The 13,174-nt window shown below is 41.6% G+C and overlaps 1 protein-coding gene across 1 annotated transcript; it reads left to right on the plus strand.

Moving 5' to 3' along the window:
- Positions 1 to 374: 374 nt before the first annotated feature.
- PRDM14 (PR/SET domain 14) lies at positions 375 to 12,909 on the plus strand. Its single transcript, XM_074200389.1, has 7 exons — positions 375 to 1,149; positions 3,191 to 3,244; positions 3,394 to 3,551; positions 5,583 to 5,853; positions 8,677 to 8,879; positions 10,951 to 11,052; positions 12,679 to 12,909. The coding sequence occupies exons 1-7, from the start codon at positions 375 to 377 to the stop codon at positions 12,907 to 12,909; spliced, it is 1,794 nt and encodes a 597-aa protein (XP_074056490.1).
- Positions 12,910 to 13,174: the final 265 nt, after the last annotated feature.

A 13,174-nucleotide genomic window follows, 5' to 3' on the forward strand; every position in this document is an offset into this window, starting at 1 on the left:
GAAGAAGGGGGAGGGAGTCTGATATCGACTTGGGGGGGTATCTGTGTTTGGGGGTGGAAGGTCCAAAAAAAAGTCCCAATCAGAAAGGACCCTGAATTTGACTTTTTTTTTTAAGAATTGTAAACGAGATCCTCAGTTGTGACAGACTCAGGTGGGAAAAGAAGTATTAAGAACCTAGGTGTGTCTCTTGTCCCACTTCACCCAGCAGTCCAGAGACTGACTTCTCTAAATTGGGAAGGGGGATGCTCCCTACCTACAGCCCCGCCCACTGACTGCCTTTTCTCTCTTTACCCTCCCCTAGATTACCTAGGAATCTCCTGTCCCCAAGGACTGCAGACTCACCCCTCCCTTAATCTTGCATCTTTACCCTGGGTATGGCCCTATCTTTGACTGGTGAACTGGGGTCCCAGGAAAAGGTGTACACAGAGGAGAGCCTCCGGAGTAACTCTGCCCATGTGGCTGGCTACTACACTCCTCTCGTGTCCCACGGCCTGTATGGGGATAGCCTGGCCACTTCGCCCCCGGGCAGCTCTCCTCTGAGCAGTTCCCCGGAGTTTTTCCATCAGCTCAAGACTACAGGAAGACCAGCGATAAACTCCACCGCGCTGTCCCACTTCGGCTTGCCCACTTTCCACGGGATGCCCACTTTCCTGAGCCACGGTGTGGCCCTGCCGAGAGAGCCCTTCTATAACCTGCCCCCGGGATCCTTGCCCTTCTTTGGCAGCTTGTCCCCAGAGGAAGGCCATCCACCTTTTCCCAAGGAGGGGCTGCTCCCTGTGGACTGCAGCGGTGCTGGCGGCAGCAGCGGCAGTAATAAAGAGTGTCCCAGCAGCAGCCACAGCCTCAGCCTCATCTTTCCGCTGGCGGAGCCCTCCGGGACCTGGCCAACCACTCTCACCTCACCCAAGATCTCTCCCCAGTGGCTTACGGGCGCCGCTCCCAACCGCTTCTTTCCCTACTCCCCCCGAAAGAGGCGCCACCTCGACGCGGCCGCTAGCCCCCACAGCGCAGAGACCCAGGCCCGGCGGCAGTACCAATTCACAGAGGACGACTTGCGCCTCGTCCTGTACGGGGTCATCCTCTCCCAGCAGCAGCCCACGCGACTGCACTGCGCCATCTCCGGGCTCCGGGTACCCGAGGACAGCGCAGGTAAGGAAGGAGGAGCGAACCTGAGGCTCGGCCTTATCCAGCCGGCAAGGCTCCGGGGAAGCTGCGGGCATGGGGGCGGGGGGCTGTGGAAACTTCATCTCCAGCACTTAGGGAGGAGGAAGGTGTTGCCGAAGTGGTCATAATTGGATCGATTTAGGTAATAAGGTGTTAGGCTGTCAGCTACTCTACCAGCCTTTATTCAGCGCTTCTTCTGCGGTAAGCCGCTGGGTTCTCTTAGAGAGGCAAAAAACAACAACCCATCAGTCCCTCCTCTCAAGGAGCTCCTATTCTAATTGGGGAAAACAACCTGCTAATTAAATACTATCCAGAGCAGATTAAAAAAAAACCTGTTTAATCGGAGGTAATCTTTGAGGAAAGGCATTAGGCCAGGTTTCTGTAGGTAGGTGGGGAGGAGGGGGAACAAACTTTGTGCAGAAAGTGCAATTTTGAGAGGACGTTCTTAGGGGGATGCCGAGAAGGCACAGAGTTGGGCATAAGAACTGCTGAAGACCAATATCAGCGAACGATAGAATATGTGGAGGCGAGTCAAGTGTGACGTGCCTGGAAAGGTAGGAAAAGGCAGATTTACTTAGATGCCGAACAAAGGGGAGTCGAATTTGATCTAGGAGGTAATATTGAGCGGGATAGTATAGTTAAGATCTGCCTGAACTTAGAAGAAAATGCTTTCCTTGCTTTGGAAAGAGATGAAGCTCCTCCAATCACCTTCCGGATCAAACCAAAAATTTGATCTGGCTTTTCAGAGACGTTCATAAGCCGATGCCCACTTTGACATCATTCCAAACTTAGACCGGTCACGACACCCCGCATCCCCTACGCAGGTACCCTGAGATTCGGTGACCCTGACATCCTTGCTTTTCCTTCAAGAGACCATCTCCCGACTTTTCTTCGACTCTCCCTCTTGCCTAGGATGTTCTCCCTGATCTTTCTCCCTGGCTTCCCTGACTTCTCAAACGCCAACTAAAATCCGCTTTCTAAAGGAAACCACTGCCCTTTTAATTCAAGTGCCTTTAAAAAAAGATTATTTCCAATTTAGCCTATATATGGTGTGTTTATAAATGTTTGAATCTTTTCTCCAACATTAGATCGAGTTCTTTGAGAGCAAGGAAGTCTTTTGCCCTTTCTTATCCTCAGAGCTTACTTGGGACTCGGTGGGTCCTCAGTTAGTGAGCATTGTATTTTCCTAAATCTACCCTGCTGGCTAACTGAATCATAATTATGCCACATTTTGTTTGGTTTTTGTTTTTGTTTTTTCTTTGTTACCATTGTAAATTAACTATTTAGAATTTAAAAATGTAAAAAGAGAACAAATCTAAAAACTAACAGAATGACTTCTGTGGGGGGGGGGTGGGGGGAGGGAAGCCAGAATTGGGGGAAAATTGTAAAACTCAAAATAAATAAAATATTTCTTTAAAAAATGCAAAAAGAGAAGGCATGACCACATAGTTAGAAGAGAGGATAACTATTTAGGGGCTGATTTGACCCCAACTAGGATCTCCGGTATGTAGGTATTGCAATCTGTGAAGGTTTTCGTGATGTGTATGGCAATGTATCTGGGTGTGTGGGGGGGTGTGGTTCTGGTTATATTAAGCCTAATTCGATTTAAAGTTGCAGAAGATTATTCTGTGGGAATGGATTCTTCTGCTGCTTTTTTGGCTAATGTGCACTGTTCACATGGATTGAGATCCCTGGATTTTCTGAAGCACTTTAAGTAGTATTCACATGGGCACTAGGAAGTAGCCACATATTAGAAAACTTGCCTGTTTAGCCCTTCCGAGACCCTAAGGGGAAAATAAAAGTATTTGTGTCTTGGAGGAATGTTTGGGTGAAAGATAATTGACTTACTTTGTAATCCAATGTATGTTATATGCATTTAAAACATTCTGAAGCTTCACCAGACTGCCAAAGGGGACTGTAAGACAAAATAGAAGCCCTAACCTGAACTGATAGCCTCAGAGCCTAGTCTCCTTCCTCTTAGCCTAACTCTCCTCAGATCTTTTATGGAAGCATGCATGTTTTGCAGAGTCAGAATCAGTGATTCAATCTCTGGATAAAGACTCCCTGAAGTTACCTGAAGGTAAGTAGAACTCTCGGGGCTATGACAAACTTTCTCTGAAACCAAGGGCACTTCCGACCCTTCCTACTCCCTTACCCCCCTTGGGTCATCAAAGCTGAATTTTCTTCCTATTAACTTTTTCTCCCCCCACCCTTGGGTTTCTCCTTCAGGTCTGTGTGTCCTAAAGACCATGTGTGGTGGCATCCCTCAGTTTGGTGTATTCTGCAGCAACCTTGTTCCCAAAGGGGTTAGATTCGGACCCTTTCTGGGTAAAGTGGTCAATGCTAGTGAGATCAAGACTTATGGTGACAATTCTCTGATGTGGGAGGTAAATCAATCATCTCCTTTGACTGTATCACAGGAGAAGAAGGTGGGGGGGAGTGTTTGGGGAAAGGAAGGCCTTGGGCTAGGGGGGCAGTAAGGGGAAAATTCTGGGAGGGGAGCATCTAGAGACTCAGTAGGAGATCCTTCTGGGGAGATTTACATATGTACATACATAATAATCTGCTGTCTGGACTGTCCCTTTTATGAAACTTTGTTCTGGAAAGAATCTATACTCATTCCCAAAATGCATATGGAAAACACTTCTAAGAATAAATTAGTTGAGAACATTGAACCTCATGTATATAGTTTTGAAAGTATGCAATAATGTATGGAGGCCCTAGCACAAAAATTAATGATGATAATAAGTAGCATTTAAATTATGCTTTAAGGTTTATAAAGCACTTTACATTTTTATCCTCACAAACAATCCTAGAGGTAGTTTTTATTATTTCCATTTTTCAGATGATGAAACTGAGACAGATTGAGGTTAAATGATTTACCCAGAGGTCGTATGACCAGTATGTATCTGGGGTGGTATTTGAATTGAGGTTCAACACTGTATCACTTAGTTGTGTAGTTCCTACTTCTAGGTAACTGCTTTGGATCTGGGTCCATTTTTCTCCTCCTCCTCCTTAGGCCCACTGACCCTAAGGCACTAATCCTACTGGTGCACAACTCAATGAAGCCACACAGTTTGACTTTAGTCTTCCTGCAGTTTATAACCCTGGAGCTTGAGGTATCTGCTACCAGCCTCAGCTTCTCCAAGTAATAGGGATGACAGGCTGACACCACATGCTTAACACTTTATATTCCTTTTAACACAAGGTACCTACATCCAGAGGGACAATCTAACTTAATGAATGAAAGGTGATGTCAGGAAGACTTGAGTTCAAGTCTTGACATTTATTTGACGTATACTTGAACAAATCACTTAAAATTACTTAAGACTGCAAGATGTGCAGAGCAGGTGCTGACTGGCTTGCACTGGGAGAGGGAATTTTCTTACTGACAGTAACATCAGTGAATTCTTAAAAAAAACCCACTCCCCCTCCCTAACTTATCAATCTTCTGCTAAAGTCCTGTCTCAATGATAGAAGTTAACTCTGAATTTTCAAAGACTATGTGAGTGTAGTTCAGAGGTCAAAACTCTGGTGGGTGCTACAAAGCTCTTAGCCATCTCCTGTGTAGCAGCAAACAGTATGCTAAGCACTAAGGATGCAAACAATTTCCACTATCAATGAGCACTTAATTTAATAGATCACAATCTGATGGATAAGAACCCATTTAGCTAAAACTTTTCATTTTACAAATGAAGAAAATAGAGACTCAGACATGCAAAGTAAGTGATTTTCTCAAAATAATGGCAGAAGGAGCTACATATTAAAGAAATAAAATGATGACTCGATGTCTACTCATCCTTGATGTGTGTGTGTGTGTGTGTGTGTATATACACACATGTGTATGTACATATTTGTTTAATGTAGGGGGGAGCATAATGTAACTGAACTTGAGGGTCTATTGCCCTAAATCTGCATCTAGTCTCTACCACTTCCTAACTCTCTGAGACTTGATTTCTTCCCATCAGTAAAATTAAAATCCTTGCACTACTTCTATGAATAGAAAAATTGTATTTCTAGAAGTTACTGCAGGTTTCAGTGTTTGAGATCATCATTATGGATAGTGTATTAAGTGTATTAAGTATATTATGCTCCTGGAGGATAAGGACTATATTTTTTGTCTTTATGTATGTCTCCAATATAGGACATAGTTAAGGTCTTAAATGCTTGTTGTCTACATAATCTAATGTCTGATCCATACACACCAAGTGCTTTAGAAAAGGTTGACTTTGAATGGAAAAATATGGATTTAAATGTACTGGAAAAGAGAATCCTAGGATTCTGGTTTTAAGACCTTAAGAGTCCATTTAATCAAACTCCTCATTTGGAAACAATACAGACAAATTGGGGATATTCCATTTCTCTATGAAGTTCTCATTCATTTCTCCCCTGCTCTCCTTTTACTATTGTCTGTTTAGATATTTGAAGATGGTCATTTAAGTCACTTCATAGATGGAAAAGGAGCCAGTGGGAACTGGATGTCTTTAGTCAACTGTGCCCGTTTTCCAGAGGAACAGAACCTGTCAGCTGTCCAGTGTCAAGGCCAAATATTTTATGAGAGCTGCAAAGAAATCCTCCCCAACCAGGAGCTACTGGTGTGGTATGGAGACTGCTACCAACAGTTCCTAGGTATCCCTGTGAATTTGAAAGTTTTGGACAAAGGGAAGCAGCAACTTGAGCCCCCAGAAGGTAAGTTGTCTACCCCCACCTCTATCCAACCTCCTGCAGGTTGCATTTTCTATAGAAAGCATTCGGAGCACAGGTTTTGGAAATACAATGGATCCTAGTCTAGCCTCTGAGTTCTTAACCTTCTTTTGTGTCCTGAAACTCTTTGGTAGTCTGGTGCCATTGGATAGCAGAAAGTGAGGGGTTTGGAAGAGTTTTTCCTAACCTTCATTTAAATAAGCATAGACATCCTGTGGTGAGGAAGGTGTATTGCTGGTTAATGTCTTTCCTCCTTCACCTAAGACTTTCCTCTCCAGCTTCCCCCAGTAGGTAAGGCAGGCAGAGGTTAAAGAGTGGGGGTCTGAAGCCAGAGTGTCTGGTTTTGTTTAGAGGAATGAAGGTGAGGTACAGTTACTGTAATTGAAATAAGCCTGGACTTAGCAAGTGGATGGGGTTCTGTGTCATTGCAAATAGGGCATTTGAGAGGAAGGCATACCTAGAGAGGGAAGAAAAAGAACTGGCAAGGTACAGTAAAAGGCCAGAATGTAAAATTCAAAAGAAATGGGCAAATAGATTCAGTAGCAGTCCATCAATTTTTAATCTTCAATTTATGAAGCATATAATATCAAGCATTCTGTTTGCAGATACAAGGAATGAAACAGTCCTTATCAATAGGAGCTAACATTCTACCAGGAGAGGCAACAAGAATTCAAATGGACATTTTTGAACATCAGAAATATTTAATAATTTTTAAAAACCACTTTTTATTTTAAGCACTCTTAACATTTTGAGTTCCAAATTCTTTTCCTCCCTCCAAATCATCTCCTCATACCACTTAAAGAAGGGAAGCAGCACATCAATCATACTTGTGAAATCATGAAAAATATATTTCTGAATTAGCCTGTATGGCAATTTTTCAATGACCTTCAAGTTTTATTTGTACTATTATTGAATTATCATATCATGTCACTGGTATTTTTTCCAATGCCTATTTTCACTCCTTGCCAATAAGTATTCTTTTCCCCATTCTTTATTGACCTTCAATTTTGGCTGTTTGGTCTGAAAAGATAGTTGACCCCTCCCTGACAGGTTGCCCTTCCCATTGCCCCAGGGAGCAGGAAGGCTTTTTCTTCTTCAGAGCAAATTCCAGCTCTGAGCAAAATGCTCTCAGCAGGGACCCAGGGCAGAGTGCCACCTCCTTGAAAGTGATAGACTCTCCACTCCGTAGGAAAAAAAAGCTAAACATAAATTTTGTGTTTCTCTTCTCCTGTCTTTTATTAAGTAGCTCATTTATTTCTTTAGCCCCTGTTAAATATGCCAGGGCTCTATTGTCAATTCATAATGACCTTCCCTGAAGCCCTTGAAAAGACTTTCAATTGAGATTCCTGAATATCCTAGATTAATTCCTAGGTTTTTCCTCCCCACCCCCATCCCCTTTCTCTTACTTTCTTCATCTAACTTATTTATTTCATTTTAAACTTAAATAGAATAAGCATTTCCATATCAGTAGACCAGAAAAAAAATCGCTCATGAAACTGCAAATCTATTATTTACAACTTGCTATTCCTTTTAATTGTATAATAAAGTTATGTAATTTTCAAAACCATTGTATGAAACTTTTGAGAACTATTTGCATAGAGGATAGAGAACTGGAATTATAAAGGATGAGCACCTGAATTTTTGCTTCAGGTACCTAGAAGTAAGCAAGTATGTAACATCTCTGAAGGCTAGTTTATGGGCTCTTCCTACTCTAAATCTTTGATCCTATGATTCACGTGACAAGTCTCTTAACCTCTAGGTAAAATCTCTATGACTAAAGATTGCAGAGTAGTAGGAGGTTCTGATTGGTGGCTTAGACCCAGAGTCAAGAAGACCTGAGTTCAAATCTAGACTCAGACACTTAATAGCTGTATGACCTGGGGCAAGTTACTTAATCTTGTTTACCTCAGTTTCCTCATTTATAAAATGAGCTGGTGTAGGACAGGGCAAACCACTTCAGTAACTGCCAAGAAAACTCCAAATGGGGTCACAAAGAGTTGGAAAGGACTAAACAAACAACTCCTATACATTGGTAGAGAATGCCACTGAGTGTTCTTTTTTTTTGAGAGTTCTTTATAGACAAAATCACAGATCCAGTTTTTTTTTAAAAAAGTAAACTTTAGGAATTTTATCTCTTTTACTTCTTTCTAGTGTCTGAGATAGCTACTAAATGTAAATAGTTTATTTAAACTGTGTTTTCCCATTAGTCTTGTTATGAAAGAAGAATCAGAATAAAAAAAGCACAAACAAAAGTGAAAATGGTATGCTTTTAATCTGTATTCAGACTCCAAAATTCTTTCTCTGGATGTGGATAGCATTTTCCATCACTACTCTTGGAATTACCTTAGATCATTATATTTCTAGGAAGAGCTAAGTCTGTTGTAGTTGATTATCAAACAATGGTGCTATTATTGTGTTGATTGTAATTATTATTATTATTATTATTCCAATTTAAAAAATTTGGAAATTGAGGCAGACCTAGCTAACACCCTCTCCTAACCCCAGGCAATGGATTATAAGTCTAATATTCTTTTTTTATGATATCAGGAATGTCCACAGGTAGGTGGCTGTTGGGGTATCATACAAGCTTGAAGGAGGAACATTATAAGACTGACTATTTAGGAAACTTTTCCCTAGATCTGTGGACCATGTGGTAGTGTGAAGCTTACATACTAAAGAGGAGGGAGGGTAGAAGCCCTTTCTGCTTCTGATCTCTCTCTCTCTCAATCTCTCTTCTCTCTCTCTCTCTCTCACTCTCTCACTCTTATCTATCTATATCTATCTCTGTCTCTCTTTTTTTTTGTCCAGAGTCTGGAGAAAGTCACAAGTGTGAAAGGTGTGGCAAAGTATTTGCCTATAAATATTACAGAGACAAGCATCTTAAATACACTCGATGTGTGGACCAAGGGGACCGTAAATTTCCCTGTAATCTCTGTAGTCGATCCTTTGAGAAGCGGGACCGCCTCCGGATCCACATCCTACATGTCCATGAGAAGCACAGACCTCACAAGGTAAGAAAGGGGGCCTATTCTTGGCAGGGGGTGGTTTAGACCTCTAACCTGATGAAGGTACAATGAACTCTCTCTTCTCCACTAATATTCCATTTCTTCCCCTCAGCCACTTTTTCTTCCATTCTTTCATTACACTCCACTCTTTCATCCTTTCTTTACTGCCTACCATTAACCTGTCCTCCTTAAACCCTAGTTCTCCTTTGTCCTCCTTGCAGGCTCGGCTATGAGAACCATGCTGGAGGGAAAGAATTGGAAATCATGGGGAAAATTTTAAAAAATGAAAACCCTCATTTTTTACAGATGTGGAAAATAGTGTAAAGGACTATGATCAGGAATTTCCAAGGCAAACTAATGACTAAGTTGGAATTGGGAGACTTGTCCCTTTACCCATTCCTGATTTGATGTTCTTCACCAGTAAGGGAGGTGTCAATCACGGCAGAGCTGTCAGTGGGAGCAGCTTCTGAGTTTGCTGAAGAGAAGATTATTGGAAGGAAAAAGGAATCAGTCAATCCACAAACATGTGTTAAGTACTGACAACGTGTCAGACCCCACCCTAAGTGCTAGGGATAGGAAGAAAAGTCCAAAGTGTCCCTGACCTTATGGAAATTAGAGTCCTTTGGAACCTCCTTCTCTTAAAGCGAGTCTTTACATGTGTTTTGGATCTTCTGGGAGCACTAGCATCTCTGGTGTTAGGGCTTGGCAAGCCCTTTTCAGGGCTGCTCATCTACTTTTGGTGCCCATCTGTCACCCAAATGTAGCAGTCAGCCTAAACCAGACTGAAAGTAACCCACAGACCTCAAACTCATCGGGGGGTAAAAGGCATGTCTACCTCAAGCATGTGAAGACTTCCCCATTTGTTCCAACTGCAATGAAGGCACTTGAAGTGCAGGTACTGTGGAATACTTAGAACTTGGTCAGATACAGAAGATGATGAGGTCATCCATTGTATTCCAGTTTTCTTGACTTCTGTCTTGCCATTGGACTCTGGAAGACAGAGTGAGGCTAATGATTTTGTGCAAGTCAAGATATTACCCATTATTTCACTTGTCCTTTTTGAAAACAAAAGACCAAACATTGGGGCTTAAACTTCTGATGAGATTAATCTTTGAAGGTTCACAGACCTATAGGAAGCAGTGAGAGGATCAGGTCTTAGTCTCAAGTCATTTTAAAACTCCAGTACCTGTAGATTTTAGATCTTTCTAGTTGAATCCCCTAATTTTATAGATAAGGAAACTGAGGTTCAGAGAGTTTAATTTGACTTACACTTCCTCCTTCAGAAAACGTTTCCTACTCCTTCCAGCTGCCAAGGTTACATGGCAAGTTAGAGGCATTTCCAAGGTAGAACTTGGATTTCCCATGCTCTTTTCTATTACCTGGGGTAGAAGAAGAAGAGAGGGAAAGTAAGAAAAAGAAAAGATCAGATAATAAGATTAACTAAAGTGTCCAATTTTGCATTAAAATGTATTTAAGGTAGCTAATGATAATTGCTTCACTTCCAATAGAATCTAAAGACAGGGACTGTTTAATTTTTTCCTTATATCACTACTACCTGTCACATAAAATAGGTGCTTTGCAAATATATGTTAATTGATTGAAGGGTCCATCTTGTTGGACAGGCAAAGAAAGCTTGTGATCAGTGAAGAAAGTACCAACACCTATAATGAGATTAAGTCAGCCTCATATAGCATTTATTATTTTCCCTTGAAAAACATTGTGAATTACAAGTAGTGACAGCAGGTGCAATTCAGAGCTCATTAATCTGCTCACAATTAGAAGGTCATTCTTAAACTACAATGAATTTATGCTGTGGTCATAAATCCAACTTTTATATTGATCCTAACATTGGGCTCAGAATCTAGAGAAGGTTAAGAATGGGAAAGGTTTTGACCTACAAATATTCTGGAAATAAGCGTTGAAATGGAGCTCATAATTCTCAGCCCTTATTTTATCCCCCACCCCCTTTTTAACAAGCAGCTCTTCTGGCAAGTGAATCTAATTTTGAAATTTGAGATTGGCAATGTGTTAATGACCTGTGATTATAGTTGGCTAATTATGGCCCTTTTGTCCCCAGTGTTCTATGTGTGGAAAGAGCTTCTCACAATCCTCCAGCCTCAACAAGCACATGAGGGTCCATTCTGGAGAGAGGCCATACAAATGTGTCTACTGCAACAAGGTAAATGAAAACTGCCTGCAAGAGAGCACAGGACAAGTGCTCTGAAGCCAAATTAGATTGATCACTAATTTTCCCCTTAGACACCCTTAGAGTACTTAAATTAGAGTGACAGAGACTTTAGAGTAAACTGAGTCAGAGAAGGTAAGGAGGACGAATTTGAATCCAAGTCTTTCTGACTCTTCTCTTTTAAGTGCAGTGCCCTATTCACTATGCCACAGTAGTGTTTCTAAAGATGTTGTTGGTCAATTGTTCCTGATTCTTTGTGACCCCATTTGGGATTTTCTTGGCATAGATATTCGAGCAGTTTGTCAGTTTCTTTTTCATCTCATTTTATAGATGAAGAAACTGAGGCAAACAGAGCTTACCCACACAGCCTGTTCAGATTTGAACCTAGGTCTTTCTGACTCTAGGTCAGACACTATCTATAGTACCACTTAATGCTGCCCAGGTCATAGGTAGCTATTATTCAAACATCCAGAGGCTTAGAATGAACACGGTTCAAAATTGTGTTCATTCTCATTATGAGTTAAGATTTGCAAAGAAGTGTGATCATAATGGCCTACTAAGGGGAGTCAGTGGGTTTTTTTTTTTTAGTTTTTTTGCAAGGCAAATGGGGTTAAGTGGCTTGCCCAAGGCCACACAGCTAGGTAATTATTGTCTGAGACCGGATTTGAACCCAGGTACTCCTGACTCCAAGGCCGGTGCTCTATCCACTTCCACACCTAGCTGCCCCCAAGTCAGTGTTTTTTTAATGGAGTGAGTGCTGGACTTGGTGTCAGAAAGATATGGATTCAGATCTAGCCTCTCAGGGTGGCTAGGTGGCATAGTGGATAAAGCACCGGCCTTGGAGTCAGGAGTACCGGGGTTCAAATCCGATCTCAGACACGTAATAATTACCTAGCTGTGTGGCCTTGGGCAAGCCACTTAACCCCATTTGCCTTGCAAAAAAACTAAAAAAACAAAAAAAACAGATCTAGCCTCTGGTACCCCTAACTGTGGGACCATTGGCAAGTAAGTTTACCTTTACTACATATAAATATGGTTTTCAGCATTCATTTTTTTATTAAAGATTTTTTTATTTTGAGTTTTACAATTTTTTTCCCCAATCTTCTTTCTCCCCCCCCACAGAAAGCAATATGTCGGTCTTTACTTTGCTTTCATGCTGTACACTGATCCAAATTGAGTGTGATAAGAGAGAAATCATATCCTAAAGGGAGAAACAAAAAGTATAAGAGATAACAAGACCAGACAATATGATATGTCTTTTTGTTCAAACTTGGGTTCTTTCTCTGGATACAGATGGTATTCTCCATCACAGGAACTCTAAAATTGTCCCTGATTGTTGTATTGCTGGAATGGGCAAGTCCATTAAGGTTGATCATCACCCCCATCAACATAGTCTTAAGCATTACCTAGAACAATGAGAGCTTGAGGACTTGCCCAGGGCCTCATTGTCAATATATATCAAAGCAGTCTGATGGGGAGCTAGTCTTTGTGACCACACCACTGAGAAGTGTTCAAATCTTGTTCATGAATAAGACCTTTAAGACACCATCATAGTATGACTTATGCCTGTCTCATCAGAAATTTAATTTGTCCAATTTCCCTCTCTTCTCTGGCACTTAGGCCTTCACTGCCTCCAGCATTCTCCGAACTCATATCCGGCAGCATTCTGGAGAGAAACCCTTCAAGTGCAAATACTGTGGCAAAGCTTTTGCCTCTCATGCTGCCCATGATAGTCATGTCCGGCGTTCTCACAACAAGGAAGGAGGAGGCTGCTCCTGTGGAATCTGTGGGAAAACTTTCATGGAGCAGGAGAAATTCCGTTGCCATATGAAATTTCATGGAGTCCTCTAGCCTCTGAAGAAAGGCACCAATCTCTTAATAGCCCATGAACTGAGTTTCTCTTCTATTTTTGTTCCCACAATTTCTTCCATGACTGTGTACAGAGTGATAATGCAAATCTAGAAATGCAGTAGAATGGGTAGTATCAGTGGGTGGTGGGCTGGACTGGGGAACTATTTGTTTTTAGCATGGACCTACTTGTCTTCTTGCTTAGCAAAGGCATTAGGAATATTTATATTGTAATTAACAGAGGCACTATGGGTGTTAAAACATCTTT

The sequence above is a fragment of the Macrotis lagotis genome, chromosome X (genome assembly GCF_037893015.1).
Source record: "Macrotis lagotis isolate mMagLag1 chromosome X, bilby.v1.9.chrom.fasta, whole genome shotgun sequence".
NCBI classification, from domain to species: Eukaryota; Metazoa; Chordata; class Mammalia; order Peramelemorphia; family Peramelidae; genus Macrotis; species Macrotis lagotis.